At 43.1% G+C, this 25,568-nt stretch overlaps 1 protein-coding gene across 3 annotated transcripts; it reads left to right on the top strand.

The window, feature by feature from the left end:
* Positions 1–51: 51 nt before the first annotated feature.
* On the top strand, positions 52–24,876 carry SUPT7L (SPT7 like, STAGA complex subunit gamma). Of its 3 annotated transcripts, XR_012628246.1 has the most exons (7): positions 52–130; positions 456–1,121; positions 8,074–8,398; positions 10,238–10,475; positions 13,968–14,261; positions 19,133–19,220; positions 24,386–24,876. XR_012628246.1 is itself a non-coding variant. In XM_074863504.1 (6 exons), exons 2-5 carry the CDS (start codon positions 709–711, stop codon positions 14,228–14,230), a joined length of 1,239 nt encoding a protein of 412 aa, XP_074719605.1. In that variant the 5' UTR covers positions 52–130; positions 456–708; the 3' UTR covers positions 14,231–14,261; positions 24,386–24,875. The 3 variants fall into 3 exon arrangements, 2 of the variants coding, with proteins under 2 accessions (XP_074719605.1, XP_074719604.1); XM_074863504.1 differs by lacking the exon at positions 19,133–19,220 and having other exon boundaries at positions 24,386–24,875; XM_074863503.1 differs by lacking the exons at positions 19,133–19,220; positions 24,386–24,876 and having other exon boundaries at positions 13,968–19,111.
* Positions 24,877–25,568: the final 692 nt, after the last annotated feature.

Below are 25,568 nucleotides of genomic sequence, written 5' to 3'. Positions count from 1 at the left end.
GAGCGGCGGCGATCGCTTCCCTCCTCCCGGCGTGAAGCAGCGCTGGTAGCGGGGGGGGCCGCTTCTGGTAGCGGACCGGGGCCCACTTCCGGCTCGGCGGCTGGGAGCGGCGCGGCGGGGCCGCTGCGGGGTATGGCGGGGTTCGGCGGGGGGTCGCCGGGTACGGCGGGGGCGGCTCCGCGCCGGGCGGGCGGGCGAGTTTGGCGCCGCCGTGGGGAGCCGCCGGCTGGGGGGCGGGTCCGGGGTGCGGGACAGCCGCGGGCCCAGAGCTGGGCCCGGCGGGGGCGGGCGAGCCGAGTGCGGCCCCCGGAGTTTCTCCATGCAAATGTGGGCGCGCCGCGCGTCCCGCTCAGCGAGGTGCTGGCGTGGCCCAGTTGGAGCCACACCAGCCCCTGTTACAAACAGAAATAATTACCGCCTCACGGGTGCGTTTCTTTCTTCTCCCCCCCCCTCAGGAGAAGCAGCAATGTAATCCGCTAAATGCCAGCGTTGCGCCCTGATGCCGTCGTGAAAAGCGCGCAGCTCAGTGGGGCACTGAGCGACAGCTTCCTTGACACTCAGCATCGGCTTTGTTCAGAGCGTCATCTCAGCTCCAGTTCCTGCTGCTGCCCAAAGCCTAGCGCTTCTGCCTGCGACAAGGCTCCTTTGTACTACAGTATTTGGTAGCCTTCTTGTGGGCTCTGAGGGCAAGACGTGACCTGTGTAAAAATGTTGCGATATTGGGGTGAGATTCCGGTGTCATCTAACCAGGCCAACCGCAGCTCCTTTGACCTGCTTCAGCGTGAGTTTCGGACTGTGGAAGTCCAAGATCCTCCACTGCACCAGCCATCTGCAAACAAACCCCGGCCGACCACCATGCTGGACATCCCCTCGGAGCCCTGCAGCCTCACAATTCACACCATTCAGCTCATCCAGCACAACAGACGCCTGCGCAGCCTGATTGCCATGGCTCAGGCTCAAAACCAGCAGCAAGCAGAGGGCATAAAAACTGAAGACAACGAACCTCTGCCATCTTGTCCGGCCTCTCCACCTCTCCCTGATGACCTGCTCCCTCTGGATAGCAAAACCCCCAAAATGCCATTTCAGCTGAGGCACAGTGACCCAGAGAGTGATTTCTACAGGTGTGTTGGTATTTCTTTGGGTTTCCTTCTTTGTCTGAAGGAAAGCTGAGTGTTTTTAAATATATATATGTTGGTATGTCGATTCCCTTAGGCTGAAGGGTCAAAGAGTTATATGTAAAGTATAAAACAGGCTTTGAAAAGGAAAGATTTAGATTTCTTTTGCGTGGATAACACACACATTGTTTAAAATAAATATGCTTTTGCTTCCTGTCTATGAAACGTGGATGTGTAGTTTTGATTTCTGTCTTGTTAGTGCTACACTAAATGTTTGTGAATGGTTTTGCTATCTTCAATGGTATTTTGACAAGTTTAGTTGTAGGATGTGAAGTCTCTTCTATTTAGGTCACTTACAACTAAGCTTGCCTTATTGTAACTGGAAATGCAGAAGATGCATGACTAGGTTTTGGCTGTTTAGTTGTAGGTTCTGAAAAGATGGTTTGATAACATATTTGTAAGATTTCAGTGGCCAAGGACCTGTGACGTAGCAACAATCGCATTTCACCCTGTTTGTTGGTGTTATTCTGGTCAGAGGTGGCAATGAGTACGGGTGGAGGGAATTCTTGTCTCTGTTACTGGCTCCACTACCCAAAGCTGGAGAAAGTGTAAAGGAAGGTTGCGTTGCTTCTACCTCTGCAGCCAATGTTTGATTAAATAGTATTACCGCTACTTCCCTGTCTACCCCTCTGACAAGCACTAAATTCACAAGGAGGTGTTGCATTTCTTGCAGCATCTCATGATACTTTGTAGGTTATGTGCATTTAAATTCAGGGATTAATCCTCATTGCTCTAAGCTTTTGTTCTTAAAGACAGTGCACCAATGAATGTGATGTGGGAGATGACAATACATTTTATTTTTTAAAATGGGGAAAATGTGCATCAATGAAATATAGTTTATCAGTTAAATGCCACTAAGATCTTTAATGGCCTTAGGCTGTATAAAATACATTTTATAGAAAAATGTTGCTTTTGGTAACAGTCTCTCTGAACAGTAGAGTGATTCTTAGTGCTGTTTGTGGAGGAACACCATCATTCTTCTCAGAAGAAATAATTAGCCAAGAGATGTGAAGGGAAATACAGTCCTGTGAGAATAAAAGTCTGAGCCCTGTGACTCCCGCTCTTTCTGGCCCTTTGGTTTCTAGGACTGAGCAGTGTTCTGCTGTCCTCCCCAGTGGCTTCAGCTGTAAGTTCAGTTTTCTGTGGCTCCATGTTTTGGGGGCTGCTTTGTCTTTTTGTTGTCCCTTTCGAGTTTCTGGGGTCCAAGTAAAGAAATGTTATTTTAGCAGTCAACCACATGGGGGAGTTTAAGGACTAGATTGTAAAAATTGGATATACAGTTTTGAAATTAAATGTTTTGTGGCTGACAGAGAGTGGATTTATAATGAGCTGCAGTGGGGACTCTAATTTAATTGTGTGCTTGCTAAACCATACACATTTATGCTTTTCCAGGAGGAAAGCTTTGAGTTTGTTGTTGCATGTTTGTTCTTAACTGTTTTAAGACACTTGAATTAAGAATATCAGGTGCTGTTATAGTAGTAAAAATAAAGTTATATGATTTACCGACGCTTATCTTAGTGTGTAAAAACAAATTAAAGAAAGACCATCCTCTTGATAAAACACGGTAGTGCTTAATTTTATGCTGCCTTCTGAAGTGCCATTGCCAGAGTTACAGTATTCGACTAAATCCATATTTTAATTTAATTTTCTTTGGCAGTAACCTGGATCTGAGAAGCAGTGTATAGGTATATGTAGACATAGGAAGAAATGAAGATAAGAGTGACCAGTCTGAATCAGACCACAAGTTTCTTTAACAGAGACATGTCATCTTCTGTTTTTCTTGTTATTGATTTTCATCCTCTGACCCCACACCCTTGACTTTTATTTTGTCTTTCTGCCCCTCTGTCCGCCCTGCCCTGTACCTGTAACCCCTGCCTTCTTGTCCCTTTTGAGATGAGGAAGAGGCAGAACCTAATTTACTGTTATTTTTCAACTGTTTTGGTCATTTCAACCCCCCAAAATCTGTATCATAAGCAGTTTTAATCATGATGCTATTCCTCTCCTCCATTTTTCCTGACTGTTTATAAATACATTGAAACAAACCTTGATTCTGGCACAGATGCCCGAGCGAAGACCTGGACTCCACAGTGGAGATCTCTTACATACTTGTTTGTTGATGGATTTGGAGGACTCTGGTAGGTTTGTGAAGCAGGTTTTTCATTTACAAAAGCTGTCTGGACTCTTTCTGAGTGTGACATATTTAGCCATGTGTCCTCTAATTTTGTTCTTATCATTTCTTTGAATTTCCCTGATGCACTAGAATATATCAGGCTTCCCAGCCCACAGTTCTTCATATTTCTTCTGAAGCTATTAAAAGAAAATATTTTCATGTTTTCTGTCTTCTGGTCCTCATGGGTCAAGGCAGTTTAAAGCAAGAGGTGACTCACCACAGCTATTCAGCTATTTCATGCTTTTATTCCTTTAGTATTCCTGGATGAATTACCATTTGGTCTTGGTGATTTGCAACTGTTGATGTTACAGTTCTTGGAATACACAGTAAGGGATTAACATTTGGTTTGGGTTGGTACAGAAACAGAATGTAAGCTTAAAGCATAATCAGTGAAGAATGAGTAAGGAACTATAGACTTGAAACTACCATTTGAACAGGAGAGTCTTACCATAATAAGGCTGCTAGCTTTTCCTTCTGTGTGCAGCTTCCTCTGATTAGCATGGATCCATCTTCAAAAGAAACCTAACCTATTCATTATGTGCCTCTTCAGATGCTTTTTCTTGTGTGTGCATGGTTGGTTTCTTAACAGATTTCTCTGCCATTCTCTCATTTGCGTTCCTGACCACATCGAATGTGTGCTTTGCATTGAAAAATAATCTGTGAATGAAACTGGGAGGTTGCAGTGGGAAGACAGCTCATGGCAGAAGGGCTTGTAGTTAAGAAATGCCTGTACAGAAGTAGGGAAGCACGTGTCGGTGGGATAGCAGGTTTAATGTTGGGAAGGATTTGGAGCAGTGGAAATTAGACCAGGCAGAATGTACCTCCCTTGCTGGACTAAGCACTCTGGCTTAGCCCCTAAACTGGTCTTCTGGGTTGGGCCACTGGGACCCAATATATTTTCCAAATGTTGTGTGCTACCTTTTGCCATTATGTATTGAGCAGCTTCTTTTTACACCTGTGCAGCCTTCTGTAGACATAGCAGAGAGATTTAAAAAGAGACTTTCTAAGGATGAGGTGGAAAGAAGCCCTTTTTCAAAAGGAAACAACTTTGTGGTTTGAGTTAGTGTGCTGTGTTCTTTGAAGCACTCTCTGACTAGTATAATCTCGTTTTTCCAATATTCTCCTTTATTTTATTGTTTTGGGGAAAATGTCTCTGAAGTGACCTTGTTGCACCTCATTTGGTAGAAATTCAACTCCACAGTGTAATGTTTCATAAATTTGATGTGTTCATAGGAAAAACAATCCCTCCTCCCTCCATCTGCTGCTAGCTTATGCTCACCTAGGAGGGAGCAGAGCGCTTCAATCTGTTGCTGCAGTTGAGTGAACCTCGGCTGTCGATCCTTGTACTGACTTAGCCCAAACACTTTCCCCTGAAGATACTGCATGGGAAATGAACCACAAGATCTCCTTCCCTCTAAGAAAAACAGCCTTACAGGAGAGGAGCTTGGGTGAATGGATTGTGGTGCCTTTGGGGGATAGCATGTTGTCATGTTAACTGCCTGACACAGAAAATGGGCCTTTTGCCAGTTCTGAAACCTTATTAATGCTGAAAATAAGTCTGACTGGTATAAACGGACACTTTTTTCATGTGTTCTGTTGTGAAGTTCTGCGTGTTACAGATTTGCTGGTAGCAGTGGGAGAAGACTGGGTTTTGGGTCTGATGAATTCATGGCTTGGCAGGTAGATTTCTGCCTGGAACATCATCTAGTGTTTGTTGCCCATATGTAAAAATACAGAACTCCACTGGAAATACAAAACTGAAGAGTAACAAGTTGGCCAGTATTTGTGATAGATTTCACACTATATATTCTGTAGAGATGATCACCTCCAAGTCACAGACCTAATTGCCAGTTTTGTTAATCTCTGGTGATGGAATTTTAGGGATTAAAGTGCTCTTGTTTACTTGCAGCTATGTGACCCTGGTAATATGTTAAGTAGGTTTGGCTTTAGATGGTTGCTGGATGGGGAGCTTTTGGGAAAGCCATAAGTGCTGCACAGAGTGGCATTCTGCATAATGACAGTACCTGGAAGGGTGCTTTTGTAGGTGCTCAGTATCTGGATGAGATCTAAGACCAAGGCTCTTTAGCTGATCATGAGGGAAAAGAAGTCTACTGGTCCTTTTTGGGAAGGCTTGACATTCAGTAGCAGCTCTTGTCTTAAATGTGTCTATATGGCTGGTTTTGGTTTTGTGCATTCTTGTAGGACAGTACCTGAAAGTTAAAGGAGATGAAGAAAAAAAGGTATTTTCTCATTTGTTGGTTTCTATTAACATCTACAACTATTTCAAATTTTGCTGTCTAATCAGGCTTTTAATCATCTTCCTCTATTGTTTATTGTGGGAAACAGAAAAACAAGAGGAGAAAACATAAGAAAAACCAAAATTGATTTATCTTACCAAGAACGAGAGGTGGGGATTTGAGTACAGTACCTGCAATTTCTTTTCTCTCTGTCTTTAACTGATTAGATTTCAAGTTGATTATATGCCTTTCAGCATAGTGACCTAGGTGCATTTTAATGCTGGCAATTAGTTTATTTTCCTCTAGGAGTTTAAAAGAGATACAACATTCTCTGCTGCTTCTGAGCAGTGATATGCATTGCTGAACATGTTGTGCTCTACTTTACAAGCGGCTGAGTATCCTGCTTGGGCTCGCCAAAATCTGTCTGGTTTAAGTTTGCCCATAGTGTTTTGCATGAATGGCAGAGTGTCAATAATGGATATTTATTTGTCTCTGTATTAATAGTAGTTGGTGTTCAGTGGTTTTGGTAGCATAAGATGCTCTCAACTGATGGCTGATGGACAGCTAGGTATGTCCTTTATATATGCTGAAAAAGAAGAGATTCTTTTTTCTAGGCATAAATTTTGATGGTTGTTTTCTGGCTGGTTTTGTTCAATAGTTGTTTTTTTCTGTTGTAACCTCCTAGTCCCAGTGTTGTGTGAGACATATGGCTGTGCGAACTTCAGAAATCTGTTGCTGGGAGGTGGAGGGAGGGGTGAGGGAGATGTAAAACCAGTATGGGGGACAGTTGGTTTATATGGGAACTGATGAACTTTTAATTCATCTTGTCAGAGCACCTGCTGTCTTCTCTACAGAGTAGTTACATAATTGAGTTGGAATTGGGATGTAAGTCATTTTCCAGCAATTAATAACTGGGATGAATCCATGACCTGGGATCCACATGCTGTTCTTAATATCCACTTAGAAATATCATCATCCGCAGCTCTTAATATAGTGTGATCCCCTCCTTTTTTTGAATAATCAGAAAGTGCTGAGCTAGTGTTCTTGAAAATGAAGGATTTTGGTCCTGATAGCTCTGCGTTTAACCTTCCACTTTCACTCCCCCGAAATGTTACCTTCTTTTACTGACGTGTTTCAGTGGTTTTCTATGGGTCAGTTCTGAGGATCAGGGGGTGCTGAGGCTCTGTGACCCAGCGTCTTGGCAAGACTGAAGGGTACCTAATGCACTTGGTGGAGACACAAGAGTAGTGAGAATTATCAAGGCATCAATGCTGTCTGTGTACTGTTTAATCAGGTCTTGTTACTGGAAAGAGTGTGTGGTGATACGCAAGTAATGTAGGGTGAGAGTGAGGCGAATCTCGGGGTGGGCTGCAGAAGGTGTTAGGAGGAATTGATCAGAAACAAATCAAGGGTGAAATTGTTAGCTTAATTCTGCCATTGGTGCTGAATGAAGTGTAAAAAAGTATATAAATAGCATATTTAGCAGAAAGGAAATTTGATTTTTCGACATCAGCATTTGAAGACCGTGTTACTGATACGGGCAAACACATTGCATGCATTTAATTGTGAATTGAGAAATCTGGTAGAAATATGTTTACCTTTCAGAGGCCTTTCCTTATCTCATCTTTTTCCTCTGTGGAATTTCTATTTGTTAGCTCATCTTGATGAAAAATTCAGTTGCCTGACTGTAAATGAATGATGTCTGAAGTGTTCATGTCAGTTGTTCTCCATCTTCTCCATCCTGGGTGGTCACTTCTTCCTGCTTAGCAATACCGAGAAGAGAGGTCTTGAACACAGGGCTGGGGAATGCTGCTCTACGGCAGAACCTCTCCAGGCCTGGTGTTCACTTCTTAGGTTGCATACAGGGATACTTCTTTCAGTGTCGTGCTGAGTGAATACTGGAAATGAGGGTGGGGGAATGGTCTTTGTGGCTATGGTGTACCTTTATGAAATGTATGTAAATCCTGTTTCTTGCTTTTTATGTGTGTCTTTGGCATTATAAATTCAGATCTTGTCTATTCCAGAAGACTTTGTATCTGACTATTAGGACTGTGGCATCAGAGATAATAAGGAAGAGAAACGTAATTAACTGAGAGGGGAAATGATTTGCATTCATGTTATTTAAAACGCCTTTTTTTGTTTGTGTCAAGGACCCATTTAATTCACATCTCCAAGAGAAAAACTCTTGGGTGGGAAGGGAGTTGCTTAAGCGTTCAGAAGATTTGCAGTCCCACATTCATGCATCACCCAAGGAATCTTCTGGCATTAGAAGGGAAAATGAGAATTGGCAGTGCTGATTTGGAGGCAAGAAAGAAAGGAAAGCAGATAAACCCTTACTAGGTGGTGTTCATATGTAATGGAGAAGCTGTGGAGAACCCCAAATAATCTGCTTTCCCTTTGTACATCACCTTATTATTAACAGTATCTCTTCAACTGATACATTCCTTTCAGTTTTTGGAGGTGTGCAATTTTTGTATTTTCTGTTTTTTAGAGGAAAAGGGGAGCCAGTGACTGAGCTGAGTTGGTCTTCCTGCCGGCAGCTTCTCTACCAGTCAATGGCCACCATCCTGGCTCACACAGGCTTTGAGTGTGCCAATGAGAGTGTCCTGGAGACCCTGACAGACATCGCCCATGAGTACTGCTTGAAGTTCACCAAACTGCTGCGCTTTGCTGTGGATCGAGAAGCTCGACTTGGGCACACCCCTTTCCCTGATGTCATGGAGCAGGTCTTCCATGAAGTGGGCATTGGCAGTGTGCTCTCACTGCAGAAGTTCTGGCAACACCGCATTAAGGATTATCACAGCTACATGCTTCAGGTGAGAAGAACAGTAGGGAACTGATGACACCAATAAATGTACCCCCAGTACAATTGCTTATTCCTGTAGCAAGTCCTGGGTCTTACTGAAGTAAAATCTAATTAAAAGACCTCTTGGTTGTGGAGGGGAGTCATCAAGAAAAAGAGAAAGGATTTTTTTGACTGGAAGACAGAGCCCCTTATTTGTGTCCCTACTGAGGCTAAGAATGTTCTACTGATGGTTTGTCTGGGTTTAAGAGGCCTCCAGGTCTTGAATGGCCTGGACAAAAATACCGAGTAGAGGTAAAATCAGTACTGACTGATTAACTGAATTTTCTGTTTTAATGGGATATTTGGCTGCTTACCATTTCACAAAACAAGCAGATGAACAAAAAAGCAGATTATCCCTTCCTCCTTGTTACGTTATCAGGGTGCCAGTTGACTCGTCTTGGAGCAGCTACCTTGTGCTCCTTCTTTTCCCAGGGGTTGGCACCTTGTGGCTTACTGTGGTGGTTTAGCCCCTGCTGGGGTCTGAGACCACGCGGCCGCTACCCCTCCCCCACAAAGGGAGTGAAATACAAAGCCCCAAGACTGAAATAAGGAAAGGTTTAATACAACAGTGCAATAGCAACACAACAAACCACAACAATAACAGTAATAGTGATAGCAATGAACAGAGCAAAATAGCTACCAAATACAGCAGTGAGAAGCCAGGAAAATGTGACCTGCCAGGATGTGACCTCCGCATGGTATCTGGTATCTGAATAACCCCTAGAGCTCCCCCCCTCTGCTGGGGAAACTTAACCCTATCCTGGTTAAACCAGGACACTTACAGAGGCAGTATAAATCAGAAACACCTGTAAGCGCATTTAGTATGTAAATTGTGAAGGACTCTGAGGTTTGTGCATAAAAATAACATCATCAAGATCTGTCTTCATTAAAAACATTTTTGTTCAAAAAACCAGTTCATTTTTGTTCAGATGTTTTTGTTCAGATGTGTCCTTTTAGAATTTAGGTATCCTACATTGTTCGGTTGATGCAGTTCACTCTCATCCTGCAGCTGGTCATTGTCTTATTTTGTTCAGTTCTTAGTGCAAGACTGAGGTCCACAGTAGTATTTGGAAGTATATCTAGAAGGGGGAAATAGGCTTTGCTATTCTTTTTCCTTCTTGCTTCTGCTGTTAAAAAGCCTTGGACTTTTTCTGAGCACAGTTCACTGATCATTGGGGTTCAGTAGTATAAACAAGCATTTGTTAGAAGCAGATGAAATCTGAAATTTTTAATTTAATTGGTTACTGGTTTTAAGTTTCTAGAAGTACAGGGTAGTTCTAAATATCATTCCTGTATTTGTTTCACTTCTCTGACTGGAGAAAACTTCTGTGTTTTTTTGCTGTGAATCTGACAGAAGGTACCCAGGCTTTGCCCAGTGACTACAGAGCTGATGAATATCTGAGCTGCTTGTTTTTTAATGCTGGAGTAAATTTGTTACTGGCAGATGGCGGATAGTCTCATAGGTAAAACTAAACAGTAAGGCTGAGACACTTTGCTTTTGTTTCGTGCTCTGTTTAAATTTCTGTGCCTCATCATCACTGTCTGTGAAATAAAGGTGCTCATATTTATCAAGCAGATGTGTTAATGGATTAAACCTCTTATTAAAGTCCCTTGTTACAGGACAGAAGGTGTTCTTAAAGGGGAAAAAAAAATCTTTCCTGTGCAGCTGATAACCTGTTTACTTGTTCATGCAGGTCAGATGTTAATAATATTCTGGGAACAGAGTGCACTGCAATGTAATTGCCATCAGGGCCTCTGAAGTCACTCTGACCTTTCTGGCCTCTTTTTCACCCCCACTGATCTTTGACAGGTTAGCAAGCAGCTCTCTGAAGAGTATGAGAAGATTGTCAACCCTGAAAAGGCAGCAGAAGACACAAAGCCTGTGAAGATTAAGGAGGAACCTGTTAGTGATATTACTTTCCCCATAAGTGAGGAGCTGGAAGGAGATCTGGCTTCTGGTGACCAGTCTTTGCCCGTTGGAGTCCTTGGAGCTCAAAGCGAGCGCTTCTCTGCCAACTTGGAAGTAGAAGCTTCCCCACAGACTTCAGGTAGGGGTTTCTTGCTACTGCTGGAAACAGTCTATCAGCTATTCTGTGTGATCTTGTTTCCGTTTTTAAAAGCAGATCCCAATGTGAGGAAGGAGAAGGAGAAAAAATTTTTATGTTTTAATAAAAAGATTTGGATGGGAGAGAAACCCTTGCTTGCTTTCTAAATACAAAACCAAAGAATCAAAGGTATCAATTATGAACATTTGTTAAATCCATTTGTGGACCCTGTAGAATACAAAATGCTTTATATGGTGTTTATTTTTAGAAGATTGTTAAAGTTCTTGGCTTTGTCATTGGTGTGAGGTAGATTGTTTTTCTACAGTGATGGCCCAAGGGCTTTATTGTTGTTTTGTGAACTAGGGTATTTGCTGCAGATGTGAGTACTGGGGTTTTTTTCCAGTCTGATGTAACAAAGACAAAAATAACTTCTGGGTTTATATATATATATATATATTAGTTTAAAAGAGACCAGAGTTTTGTCCTTATTTCTAGTAAGGGGAGTACTGGATATTTTTTTTTTTTTGCCTTTATTTTTCCGGGTAGTTTTGGATTCTTGTCCAGAGATTCCTGTTACTGAAAAGTTCCTTGTGACTGGAGTAAATTCAAGACCCTACATAGTTTAGGCACTGAATGAGTTACGGAAATACTGATGATATTTGGTGCAGTCCTCCATATTCAGAAGTCACCCTGGTAGTGACAATTGTTGTTTTATGAAAGCTTATCAGTGACTTATGTGAAATGGGCTTGTGGGAGTCTCTCTTATTCTAGCATCTCTACCCCAAAGCCTGCTGTAGTAAGCTGAGGCCATGGAAAGTGAAATGGTGGGTGAAGTACTGGGGTTATGGAGACTGCGCTCTTTTCCTCAGTGTCATCCCTTGATGTTGGTGTTGAAGCACACTGGTGGCCAGCATGGGAGAATCTGCTACTGCTGTGCCTTTTCTATATCTATATACAAGTTTTATTCTATGCACTGTGTAGCAGTGCCAAATTTTCTGGAAAATGAAGACAATCTTCTCCCAAAGAAAGGGAGTTTTGATTTTTGTATACAACCTTCTGAACTCTGGAAATCGCTGCAATAATAACTGTTTCACTTAACAATATGGTTAAAAACAACGAAGCCTGTTCTATCAACCCTAAACTAAGTAGCATATGTAGTGAGGTTAGAGTATACCTCTGAGTCCTTTGGTTTGTTTTTTTTTTAAATAGCACATTCTGCTGAGTTTTAAAAAAGCACAAATCCATCTGATGTTTTTCTGGAAGCTCATGTTGTTTTCCTTAGTACCTCTGAAATGTGAAGTGCTCGCATTTTTGTGGAAGAGGGAACAGCAGACTCCTCTGGCCCATCTGGGGTTGCAAGTGATTCATCTGGAAAGCTTTGTATTAGCATCTACCACTTGAGACCCAGAGGTTAGCGTGCTAGCTGTATATTAAATGCCTCTTGCCTCTCTGATACCGAATTGATGTTTTCTAATTAAGAATACAAGAGCTCTGTTCCTCCCTGAAAATCCCTCTTCACTTCACAAGAGCCTTTGGAAATCTCATCACTGCGAGAACTCCCAGTCTAGAGCTGGGCAGGCTGGAGAGCATAATATCATAAGGAGAGAGAAAAAGCTACTGCAATTAGGACACCACCATCTTGAAAATACAAGTGGGAGGTCTGTAGAGAGGGCAGCAAGGCTTCAGTGTCTGAAGGCAAAACTCTCGTTACAGCCTTCCATGTTCTTCTTGTGTTTCTGCTTATGCCTGCCGTTGCAGTTGTGGGCTAGCTGCTTAATTTCATTGCAGTTGGGGAAATGGAGGCAAAATTGGGGATCTTGTTCCTCTACCCAGCAGGGTAACATGAGGATTAGCTCATTTGTAAGGTACTTTGAAGTTAGAGTGCTTTGAAGATGAAAGGTCCTGTGTGGATGCTTAAGTACTGTTAGTCATTAGTGACACTCTCAATGACAGGTGATAGAGCTGAAAGGAATAAGGCTGAGCAATGAAGAGCAATTGATGAAAGACACAGTAAATTTAGTGAGCATCTTTGATTATTGTGTAGACTGAAGCGACAACTCTGTGGATCTGATAGCATTTTAATGATGTGTCCATTGTTGCTGAGAGGAACGCATTTACTTATAATTAACATAAAAAGGACATTTCATTAAGGCAGCTGGACACCAGCAAGCACTTCCATTTTGGCTTGCTGTCTAACTGCTGAGCTTATGTAGGCTGTGTTACCACAGAGGTCTCCTAAACCCTGTTTTTGGCTAAGCTGCTCTGGAAAAGATTTCTGACCCCTTCATAAGGGAGAATTCTTGGTACAAATATGTGGTGAAAGATATGTTCTCTGTCTAATTGCTAGTAATAAGGGACTATTGTTAGTAGTGTATTGTTAATAGGGAATAGTAGTAAGTTTGGCTCAGTACAAGAGGGTTGGTTGAGCTTTCAAACTGTGGCCAAGCTTCTTGAGACACAGGGTTTGGAAAACTTACTAAAACTGTTTTCATAGTTTGTTTTTTTTTTTTCCATGTGAATTTAACCCCACACAAGAGGGACCAGATTTAAAATTGAGAAGATTTCAGGCTTTGTTCAGTTCTGGGCTGTTTATGCCCAGCTCAGCAAGGGGCCCAATTAGTGTATTTTTAATAGGATTTTTGTCTCTCTTAAAACTGTAAATAAGCAGAAATAATGCAATCTGTAATTACAGCTTTTGGGGAGGAAAACATTTGCTGTTATCAAGAAATATGGTTTCATAATCTTGTACAGATAATCCTCAATGTGCTCAGATTGCATACTAGTCCAAAAGTTTTTTTTTTTTTTTAAAAAGGGGGGGGGGGCAGGCAGGGGGAAGCTGTTTCCCAGCAGAGTGTCTGTGAGGTTGAGCCAAGAGGATTTCTTTCTGTTCTGCTGAAGGATGGGATGAGACCTGCGGGTTTTGATTACAAGGAGGCAGGCAGTCAGTTGGGTGGCTGACCGCAGCTCTGATGTCTCTGAGTTTCAGTGCTGGAAGTAGTATTTGAGATTGTACATCTACCCGCTCCTCTGCCCTCTCACTTCACCTCCCCTGCAGAAGTCCAGTCTATCTGACAGCTTAAAGAAAGTTGCTGACGTTGCAAGGATCTCATCATCATGAATGACTTCTGGACTGCTTATGCAGGGTCTAGTCCATGTGCTGTTGGTGTGCTCACTGCTGCTGAGACACACCTGGAGGGTGATGTGGGCTCTTTAAGTTGTTGTTTCTCATGGAGAAAACCACGTGGAGGATTTCTGTGAAAGGATAGCATTGTATTTTTTGGAGCGGCAGTTACTGGGCTATTAAAAAAATAAAGCCAATAGATTATTTATTGTTTCACAGTGCTTGGTGTGTTTTCTTTGTTTTTCCCCCAGCCTAGTTCACCTGCAGCTTTGCTTTTGCTCCTTCTTTACCAGTGCTGCTGTCCCTTGCATCTGCATGCCATTTATGATTTGTCTTTTTGCTCAGTTACTACTGTGTGCTTTTTCTTTCTCTAGGTGCTGAGGTGAATGCTTCCCCGCTCTGGAACTTAGCACAGGTAAAGATGGAGCCACAGGAAAACGAGGAGGCTAATGTACATGGCCACGGGGTCCTAGGCAGCGATGTCTTTGAGGAACCGATGTCAGGCATGAGTGAAGCTGGGATGCCACAGAGCCCCAATGGCTCTGAAAGCAGCTATGGCTCTCATTCTGCTGACAGTCTGATGGGATCCTCACCTGTCTTCAACCAGCGTTGCAAGAAAAAGCTGAAGAAGATGTGAAAAGAGACAGTCTTTTTATTTAATCCTGATGGTATGTAATAGACTTGAAACGAACTAAGAGAGCACTATAATGGCTATGATTCATAAACAGGGCTGGCCCTGGGGTATGAGGGACATTGCATAAAATTACTATGAGCCATTTGGTGTGTAGTGCACTTCAGCTGCTGGCAGTCTTTGCTGGCTTCTGGACTCCATCCTGACTCAGGAGATTGAAGATCACCCTATACATTTGATGGTATCATGGCTTGCTTTGGCAGATTAATGAGGAAGTTAACAGTGGAAATAAGTTGTGAGGAGAATTGCTAAGTCATAGAATCATTGAATAATTTGGGTTGAAGGGACGTCTTGAGGTTTCTAGCCTCTAGTCCAGCCCCCTGCTTGAAGCACAGCCAGTTAGGTCAGATTGCTCAGGGCCTTGTCCACTTGAGTTTTGAATATCTCCAAGGATGGTGATGCCAAACCTCTTTGGGAATTTTCCCATATTTGACTACCCTCATAGTAAGAAAAAATATATTCTTGCATCCAGTTGGAATTTCCCATGTTCCAGCTTGTGTTCATTGCCTCTGTTCTATCATTGTTCATCTCCAAAAAGAGTCCAACTATGTCTTCTCTAACTCGCCCATTAAGTGGTTGTATACAATGAGATCTCTCTTTAGCCTTTTCTCTTCTTAAGTCTGAAGAAACCAAGCTCCCTCAGCCTCTCCTTGTACCTCCTGTGCTCTAGCCCCCTAACCAGCTTTGTGGCCTTCCACTGAAATTGCTGCAATGCCCTTCTTGTAAGGGGGAGCACAAAAGTGGATGCAATCCCCCGGATACAGTCTCACCAGTGCTGAATAGGGATAAATATTAATTTCCCTCAATGTGCTGGCTGCATTCTTGCGAACTGTTGTAAGCAACAAGACAGTCTTAAGTCAGGGTATTTCACTGGTTGGGGAGCTGTTGCTGCTGCTGCTGCTGACCTTGCACAGATGCTATGGAGTGGCCTCACAGCACCATCAGCCAGCTCCTTCAGTGCCTTCAGATGCATCCTGTCTGGTTTCATGGACTTAGGTATGTCCAATTGCCTTAAGTTCTTGCTATCTCAATCTTTCTCTACTGTAGGTAACACTCTGCTAGTAGACCCAGGGACTTGGCAGGCCTGAAGGCAGACCTTACCAGTGAAGACAGGCAAAAAAGGTGTTAGGTACATCAGCCTCAAAGTACAAAGTGCATACTTTGTCACCAGGTTGCCTGTAAGTAAACCCATGTTTTCTTTAACCTTTCTTTTTACTCCCAGTGCACTTAAAAAAGCCCTTCACATTGCTTACCAGTTTCAACTCCGGCTGAGCTTTGGCTTTTCCTAACTGTCCCTGCATGCTTCGGCTGTGTTTCTATATCCCTGCTGGACAGCCCATCCTCACTTCCACTTCTCTGTACTTTTTTCTGTGTGTTTGAGCTCAGTCAGGAGTTCCTTTATTGTCTGTGCTGGCCTTCTGTCATGCCTGCTTTACTTTCTGCTCATCAGAAAGAACTGTTCTACTTCGAGAAAGCTGTCTTTGAAGATAAGGCAGCACTTCTGGGCCCCTTTGGGAGGGCAGGGCAATCCCTCATGAGATCCTGCCAAGGTGTTCCTTGAATAAACTGAAAGATGTTGTCCTAAAGTTCCAGGACTCTGTTTGTCTCGTACACATTTCTCAGGATTTTAAATGCTACAATTCCATGTCGGCTGCTGCCGAGACCTTCACATTCTGCACCGATTCTTTGTTGTTAGTAACGAGTCCAGCAGAGCTTCTTCTTTAGTTGATTTCTTGATCATCTAGTCAGGGAAGTTGATGTGGTTTTCTGGAGAGAATGAAGCAGCTTTTACTATCGATGTGAGCCAGTACTGGCAATGCAAACTTCTCCTTTGCTCTCATTGGATTGAGTGCAGCAACTTCAGGCTGGCTGAAGTTTCCTATTCAAAGTTGTTATCTTGACAACTTAGTCTGAAACAGAATCTATTTTGCTGCTTGCTTTTATGGCTCAGCTGACTGATGGCATTTTTTTTGTTCTGCACAATCCTCAGCTGATCAACTCAGTCTTTAACTTGATTCAGTGAGTATCTCTCTCAAAAAAGCTAGAATGAACATGAATCAAGAATGAACAGCCACTTAAACTGGCTTTATACCTGTAACCCATTGGGATGTTTGAGGGAGATTTACCAAACCTCCCATTTGTCCTTACAATTGCAACTTTATCTTTTGAAAGAATGAGCTCCAGGGATAGTATTTTTGTTTCTGTATAACATGCCTAGCCCTAATTCTTTTTCCTTAACTGTATTTCTCTTCCACTTTATAGAAGTGGAAGCCAAACATAAAATTCCTCAATGTCTAATAAGAATGTGTGGCCACAGGCTTTTATGGACATTGGAGTTAAAATTGTCCATCACAGTTTTAAAGGTTTCTCCTGGGGGGTAAATTCTAGTTATTTGAAGCCTAGTCAGTAGTAGAGCAGTGGACCAGTGTATCATGAAATCTTTATTTTTATTCCCTTTGAGTCACCATTAGGCATGCTGCATTGTCCCTGTTTTCTCAGCTGTAAAAAGAGAATAGTAGTATTTGCCTCTTAGAAGTGTGTTTGAGATTTGGTTACTATTCAAAGAAGGCACTAGGATCCTTCAGAGAGTTTTGTGAGAGTTGTGAGCTTTTCTTCCATTTGGTTAGGACCGTTGCTAGCTGGAGAATGCTGGACAGAGCAATGTTACTGACCTGTATGATACTGGTTTTAAGCAAAACTGCTTATCATGAAGAAATGCAGCACAGTTGTGCTGTTCAACTGCCCAGGTACAAGGAGGGTATTTGGGGTGGTATCTTCTCACTCAGCTTTAGATGCCTGCAGCTAAATTTGTTCCTCTGGGCCCCATTTGCAGCTGAAGAGAAATAGTCATTCTTAGGTCACCGTTCATCTGGCCTTGAAGTAGAAGTGTAAAGCAGGTTAGATGAATGGTATTTTTAGAAATGGCTATTTTTCCTTTGTGTGCCCATAAAGTGAGTTGAACTTGACTACCTCAGCTGAAGACATCCACACCATCAATGTCTGAGTTAAGTGACCTGACTTTACCCTTCCTGTCTGGGAGTCAGAGGAGACTTCCTCCTGCTGGGTTGGTGCTTCTTCTCTTCTACGCATTTTGTAGAGCTTGTTTTGGCCCTTGTGTCTTTGATACTGTGTGAGAACACCTGTCGTTGGGCCTTTCTCTGTAAATGCTTTGCCAAACTGTTGTAAAGTATTCTTGAGGCTGGGACACCTGAGTAAAGTCCCTTGCACTATTCTCAGGACCTAGAGGACAGAGTGGCTGCTGCCAGCATCGCTTGCTCATTTGCAAGATTTCAAGTGGGCTAAAAATGAAAATCTGCTGTTCTCCAGGGCTTTGGTTAAACCTCCTAAGTGTCAATCTTAAGTGCTTCCTTTGTATTGCTCATGTACAGATGTTCTGTCTTACTTTTAATTGTATTCTTGTATTTCACATCCGTTTTGCACACCCATTTCACCCTGTAACACACACTCTGCAACAAGCCAGGTCTGAGTGCTTCAAGTGTATTTAAATACAGTGGAAATTCACCCTCCATTGATTCAGCTGTGTCATTGCAGTGTAAGAGAGAGGTGTTACTGATTTTCTTTAGGATGCATGTTTATGCAGAGATGAGAAGTGCATCAGCATTGCTTGTACATTTAAAAATGATGGCAGAGTAAAATCTGTACCTCCCGTTCCCCCATTATGCCAGGTGTTGCTTCTGACATTTGTGTGCTTGATGTTTCCTTTCTTGCACGTGAAAGCTTTACTGTCTGGGTGAGCCTTCCCCTCTGAATATTTACCATCCTTAGATTTACAGTGGTGTTCATCACGCATGAAATAGTGACATTTCAAATCTAGCTCACAGAGTCAGGTACAGACAATATGCTTTTTGATGAATCAAATAAGATTTTGCTAGGTGTTAATACAGCCTTGGGCAACTAGTGAGGATTTCATTGACCATGTAATCCCCAAATTTCAAGCCACAGATTATGCAGTGGGCTGGAATGAAGCTCAGCTCTCGCAGTTGTAATTTTTTCCTAGTCGCTGGTAAAGTGCTCTGCCGATCCACCTGCTTCAGCAGTCTGCAATTTTGTTGGTTCTTTCATCTTTCTCCCTTCTCTTTCCAAAGGTGGGTGGATGGCAAATTGGAATATTGAGTATTGACCATGTCCATATCCAGTAGCATTGATGTCTTTAGTGATTTACTTTGCCATGATTGAAACTGGTGGGAACTATGATATCAATTTGGAGAGCAAGATCTGTGAATTACTTGGCTTTTGAAGTGTTTTGCATGGGAATCATAGAGGATTGTAGTTGAGAGCACGCTGTGTATCATATTCCTTTTTCCCTCTAGCAATACCTTTTTATTCCTTTTGAAGAGTTTTGCCTGGTATCCAACAAAGTTCACTGTAGAAACGGCAGTGTAACAACTTTAGTATACAGCTCTATGTCAGGCTGTGCTACCTAGTGATTTAATTCCAAGACCATCCATACTAATTTGAATATGCATAATACTGTGCAGAAAAAGAGATGATTCCTGCATAGAAACTTACAATTTAAAAAGAAAACAGGAAAATAAGATTAGGTAGGGTAGGTGACGTTAATCTGATTATGGGCTCAATTCTGAGACTAATACATATGTTATGTGTGAAGGATGTTTTACTTAAAATGTTTTTGTACATGCATGTGAATGAAATACGTAGCTTTGCTTGTGTTTATATGGAACAAAATTGCTGGGAAATATTTCAGGGTTGTTTTTTTCCTTGCTCTCCTGGAGAGAGTTTCTTTGTAACTTCTAAGAAAATAAAATTAAAAAATTATTCAGAAATAAAAATCCTAAAGGTGTTGTATTTTTTGTTTGTTTTTTGAAGAATGGTGCTGTGAATGCAAATCCTGGTCTCGGCATTCTGTCTACCCTTACATGGGATCTGCAGTAGACCTTTTGCAGGCCTGAATAAGGTATTGAGATGATATCAGTGTTAATGTCACAACTAGGGAGAGAAGAGATGTTATTCCAGGATGTGGCCAGAGAAAATGGAAGTCTAATCCTTCATGGGTGCCAGTGCTAGTGAGCCCCAGAAGTGATATTAGTACTGCAGTGCTAGTATTGGTATTCATCTAGCATACACAGGTTGCTATTTCTGATAGGACTACTTATATATATTTCTACTACTTATATTACTAGGATACCTAGGAGCCCTGCTCCAGGCCTTGTGCTTTGCTCTTTTATGTGTTGGTCTACTTGTTCTACATACTGCTTTTTTCTCAGGGACTGCTTTAGACTGCAGTGAATGAGGCACAGCGTATTTTCCCCTCTGCTCTGCCTGTCATAGTAGACCTGAGGGAGGATGTTTGATGCTTGATAGCCCTACTAAGCAATTGCAAACAGCACACCATGAATTAAGATATAGGCCTGTGTTGCGTGCCAGGAGAGAGGGAATAATAATCACAGTGCTTCCCATCACCACTGTACGTGAGAGCAGTCTGTCCTCTGAAGCATATACTACTGAAATAATTCCCCACTCTGTGGGTGAGTCTGGGGTTGTTCTTTCCGCTTCCCTGGCAGGGCCTGGAGGAAGAGGACAGTGATCACCTGTTCAGATTGCACCCCACCAGGTTAAAGCACGAGCCCATTTGCATCCCAGTTTTGGTTCCCTCTGCTCCAGCAACCTGAGAGGCCTGTGCTGCGGCTGCCAGGAGCCTCGATGAGTGAGACAATCTCAGCGGGGGGACCCTGCTTCCCTGCGCTGGCCTGGGGACTCTCCTCTGCCCCTGACTTTTGCCCCCTGCCCTGCTGCGGATGCGGTGGGGGCCAGTGGTCTGCAGGGTGGCTCTGGCCGCGTGGTGGTGCTGGCCCCACGCCGCTGATGGGGGGCTGCCGGCCAGGGGGCTGCTGCAGCCCAGGGGCCGCTACTTGCAGCTGCAACAACAACCTCTCCCCCTTCCAAAAAAACTCCAAACTCCAAACCATGTCATTTTCGCTGTGTCTTTTACATTGGAGATTAAAATCGCCTCTTTGTTGCTATGGAAACGCTCGCATGAAAGAAGATGACCTCATTATGAGTTATGATGAAATCTTCTTTGGGGTGGGCTCAGCACCCAGCACCCTTGCAGCGGGAAGAGTTGGGGGGATCTGTGGCCAGGGGGTGGCAGGGCGGTCGCCCCTTTTGCACTGATGCTCAGCGGTTTGCAGAGGTCGTGGGTCTTTTCCTCTGGGCTCAGCAGGCCAGAAACAGCCCCTGCCCCTGGACCAGACCTTCCCCTAGGGAACTGCCTCCAGAGTCGTGGCTGCATCACTTCTGCGCCTGGGCTGCATGTGCCCTTGTTCTGGGGTGTGTGGGGGGGTGTCATTGCAATAGGCAGCGGGGCCCTGACAGCAAGCTGGATGAAAGGCTTGCATGTCGTGAGGGGTTGTCTTTGCTTCTGGTGTCTGTCAAGGCCCTGGCATCCACTCTGTGTGCTTTTCCCTCAAATCTGGGCTGCCACCTCTGAGTCTGAACTGTCTCTATAGCTGTGCCTCACTCTCAGCTTTATGCCCCATCCAAGCATCCCGCTGCCTCTGCTCGCCCTGTGCCACCCCTGGCTCTTCACCCAGGTTTGCCCCCATCCCTCACTTGATCCGCATCGCTCATTCTCCTCTCAAGCTCCTGCTGGTGTTTCTGTGCCGTCTTCTTGCAGCACACTGTTGCTGCTCGTCTTGAATTGTAAAGCAGATTTAGGAAGCAACCTTTTTCTCCCAAGTGAAAAAAAAATCTGATAAGATTATTTATCTTAGTTTTAGCCAGTTTTCTCTTTCTTTGGTGGAAGAAAGGAAGTTGGAACTTGGATATGCTTTGAAGGAAGGTTGCTCTCTAAAAAGGCCAACTTCGGTTGTGATGAGACCTTGGGGAGGTGACCCTCTGTCCATTTGTTAAGAGCATTATACAGCCCCCTGGGCTAACCTGTCCCCTTGCACATGGAGTTCATCTGACTGGGAGGCAAGGGAGAGGTAAGATACTGGATTGTGGGGAAACTATGGATTTTTTAGGTCATGTGCTGAGATAATCTGGGCTGTTATTAATGTAGAGCGAGTGCTAATGACTCTGTTCCTCTGAGAAGCTGTGGAGGTTGGTGAGAAATGAACATCTTGTCTCTGGTGTAAATGCTGACGGCTCTTCTCAGCTGCTCCATCTTGTTGCTGCTGGATAAACGAGTGGCCCAGCATGGAAGGTGTGCTGGATTCCATTTCTGGCATAAAGCTCCTCCATCCCTGATGCCTTCAGGCTGAAGGAGTGAGAGGCAGGACTTGCACAGTAGAAGATCAGGCTGGGGGTCGCTGCAGCAGCCTGGGCCGGGCATGGAGCATGCTCTGGGGTCTGTGTTGCCCTGCTTTGCCAGAGCTGGTGTTTGTTAAAAGGTAACACCGGGAAAGATTTTGTGAACTACAGAAGCTTACCCTTTCTGGGTATCAATTTCAGAGTATTTTGAGAAAGGCTGAAAAAACAGTGTTTGCCAAAACAAACAAGAAAAGCAGGCTTCCCCCCCCCCCCCCCCCCCTCCCCCCTTTCATTACATTTTCCAAGCATGGAGCAGCCACAGTGTTGGTTTTGGTGTTCCTGATTTTGCTGGAGGAAATTTAGTGTGCTTGGTAAACGTGACATGTCTGCTGCTGCTGCAGCTCTTTTGAAGACAGTGATGCTGAATGTTTAGCAAAACCATTCTTTTTCATCTGCAATGCCCAGTAGTGAATGGACTTAAATGAATGTAACCAGACCAGTTTAACACTCTCCATCTTCCCCCATTGTCATTCTCTTGACTCCTGTAATACCATAATTTTGCTATTATTCAGGTCGATATAAACTCTCCTATTGTACAGCAGTCCTGTATTTCTCTAGTAAAGAAAAGAAGCAAGGAAGCCAATTGCTGGTAACTCTTGATGCCTAAAGAGAATGACATGAAACAATTCTAATCTAAAAAGCTTTAGTATCTAAAACGCTCCTAAGACTTCTTCATACCCTCTAAAGAAACAAAGGCACACCTCCACTTCCCAGCTTCTTTGATGGTCACATTGAAAGCAAAGTAGTTGCATTTATATTGTGGTATCTGAATTAAATTTGTCTGATATGGCTGAGATGTCACAGCCCTATTAACTACAGATGCTCTGTAATACAATGTATTTTTAAAGAGGCAGGTAGGTTAAAATATAATTGTCTCATGAATAGATTTTTCTATGGGAAAGAGCGAGCAAACCAGTTACATCTCAGTATATCCAAATCTTCCACAACAACTTCAAAGAAACCAAAGAAATTAAATCAATAAGAAGACACTCTCCTTCATGTACTCAGATCCTCTAGCCCAAAGCTCAGAGACCTTCCTGCACCATTTCCAGTCTTTAAAAAAATGAGCTTTGCACAATAGATCAGGGGGAGCCCTACAGCTCTCAGCAGTGATTTCTGTTCCTTTTCTCTCTGTGTCTTGCAATTCTGTCTGCATGCTCAGTTTTGATAAGCTGTGTTCTTCTTGGGTTGGGTGCAAAATGTACTTCCATAATGAATGTATGTACTTCTCCTTATACAGCATCTAATAAGGTACACTGTAAGATGCCTATCTTATAGGGCATCTAATTAGACAGAATCACCCCTTGAAAAGGTACTAACTAATGGCCCGGTCCTACCGAGTACTTCTGAAGCAAGTGGGAATTAAAGATGCCTAGTCTTGTAATTGCGGGACAGAAAGGAGATTGCTTGTTGGCTTGGCACAGACCCTTATGCACATACTCTGTCTACTCTGTTTCATAAATTCTTCATGAGTCTTGCACCTTCCAGAGTCTTAAGCAGTTTCAGAGCTTATAGATGCAGATGCTGATGCTGTTCATGGGAGTTTCTAGGGTGCTTTAATGAGGCACAGAGGTAATTTTGCAGAGTCATGCTGCAAGTAGATGTGCACCCGTGAGTGCCAGCGTGGGACTGTGAAAGAAATGAAGTTTCTTTTTGGGAAGGCAGATGGAAGAGACAGTGACAGTCTGCCCAGAAAATCTGTGAGCAGCCTCACCCAGAGGGAAAGTGTGAGCTCTTGGAGTGTCTGCTGAAAATTCGTACTGGGGTGAAGGATCTAAAAGTGAAAGAAAGGGCAGAGAGAAGACAAAGATGAGACAAATTCTTCTAGGAAGTGCAAGAGTTAAAAATTACAAGTCTTGATTCCTCCCTCTCCCCCTGCCCTGAATCCTGCTGCCTCCATGAGATTTCAGTGATTCAAAGTGACTTAGGAAAGGCTGAAGAGATGGAGAGGGCAATCTATGTAGATATGTATTTGGGAAATACTGATGTAGTTAGTATTTGTATATGCTTTTATCTATGCAAAGAGGTACAGAACAGTTATATATGTGGCTATGCAGTTACCATCACATCATTTACAGTTCCCAAAGTATTATGAGTGGTTCCATGCTACTTCTGTCAGCATTTTGGCTTCGTCCTTCTGTCAGCATTTTGGCTTCGTCGGATGTGTTACCAGAAGAGTTTTGAGTGCTTGAGATAACCATGTAATGCTCCTAGTCTTTCACCTAGCAATTCAGATAAGCACATCTGTAACTTTAAGTATATGAACAACAGGGTGTGGATGTGCTTTGAATTACGCATATACCTCAATGCTTTGCTGGGTAAGAGCAGTACAAGAGGGTAATGAGCAAACTTTAAAAAAAAAAAAGCTCATCAGGCTAAATTTAGGTCAGGATCTGCAGTTCATGTCTCTGGACACTTGATGCCTCTAGCTAACTGGCATGACTGGGCTGCTCCAGGAATGATTTTTTATTCCACTGATCTGACAGCACCTGTCATTTTCTTATACACAAGTGTCCATATCACTAAATCACCTCTGCCATCGTTAGTGCTAATTGGCTCCCTTACTGTAACCTCAGAGGAGCATGAAAAGTCTGAATGGAAGCTGAAGGCCCATCTCCCCACAGAATGGCACTGGGATAACCTGTGAATGTATAACAACTTCTGCTCCCTTGTCTCTCTACAGAGAGGCTTTCAAAAGCCAGGTCTGTTACTCTCACCATTTTCTGTCAGGACTGAGTTTGTGCACACAGAAGTTAAAGCATACTAGCCACTAGTAATCGTTTGCTTTCAATCATATTTTTCTGCTAGTGGATGCCTGTGTGTGCAGTCTGGTGCTCTGGGCTGGCTCCAGCCCCTGGTAAACAGGAGAAACAAAACGGGGATGTGAGCGGAGTGGGAATGCAGATGGATGTTGGCATGAGGTGAGTTGCTTTTACAAAATACCACCCTTCATTTAAGCTGTGTCATGCTTTCTGATGGATAAGACAAAGCTAGTAATTTTCTGGCAGACTGAACAAAGCTCATGCAGGAGTAGGTCTTTTTACAAAAATTTCTCTTTCAGAACCCTTCTGAGAAATTCCTAATTGTCCTGGAAATTCTCTGTTTTACATGTAGATGTTCATTGTGTAATCCTGCAACAGATCTTCATTTTTGAGCAATAATTCTTTGAAGACCAAGTAAAAATACATCCTTTGTCTTGCAAAGAAATTTTTCTATCCTTTTCAAATAGAGCAATGAGCTTCTCATCCTAATAAGGACAAGACAGAGGGAGAAGGGGAGAAGCAGAGCTGACATCTGTAGTTCATGTATCAGAATTGCATTCCATTATTTATTTTATATAGCCAGAAAATTTTGAGATCTGCTTCTGAGAAAGGAGAAATTGAGCGAGCTGTGGAGAATGGAAGTGTCATGATTTTGTTCCAAGGAAAATAAGGGAGGAAAACCAGAGTCCTGCCAGGAGAAACAGTGCTCTTTGTACTCTGTCACTTCCGATGCCATCCCACTAACTACGGTGGAGTCCCTAAGGGAAAAAGAAGTAACTAGAAGGCACAGAAATAATTTCACATGCTTTCAAAGCCTGTTCTCAGTCGAAGCTATTTACATTTTCTCTTTATCTTATCAGTTCTAGGCCCTGGGGGTCTTCCTGTCCTTTTTCTTTCAATGTGTGTGGGTGAATTGTGACATCCTTTCTGCTCTCGTCCATCTTCTTTAAGGTCTCCGCTTGGTTTCCTGATGAGATGCAGATAGATTTGCTATCTGGCAAAACGCTATAGTGATGATTATGGTATCATCACTATTCCATACTCCATTCTAAGTTTTACGTGTCAGTCTCCTTCCAGCTTTGCAGGTTTTGTTTGCATAAATGAGCGGACTGCTACCAAAAGAATCTGGATTGACGTCTCTGAAGACTTTAATCCTCTTCTCATCCACAAAGCAAAAATAATGCAGCAGCAATGTGACTGAGATGATGCCTATGCTGGCTAACACCAGG

This window comes from Strix uralensis, chromosome 3, assembly GCF_047716275.1.
Source record: "Strix uralensis isolate ZFMK-TIS-50842 chromosome 3, bStrUra1, whole genome shotgun sequence".
In the NCBI taxonomy this organism is placed as follows: Eukaryota; Metazoa; Chordata; class Aves; order Strigiformes; family Strigidae; genus Strix; species Strix uralensis.
Note: the sequence above shows the minus strand (reverse complement) of the source record. Positions and strands in the feature narration are given on the sequence as shown.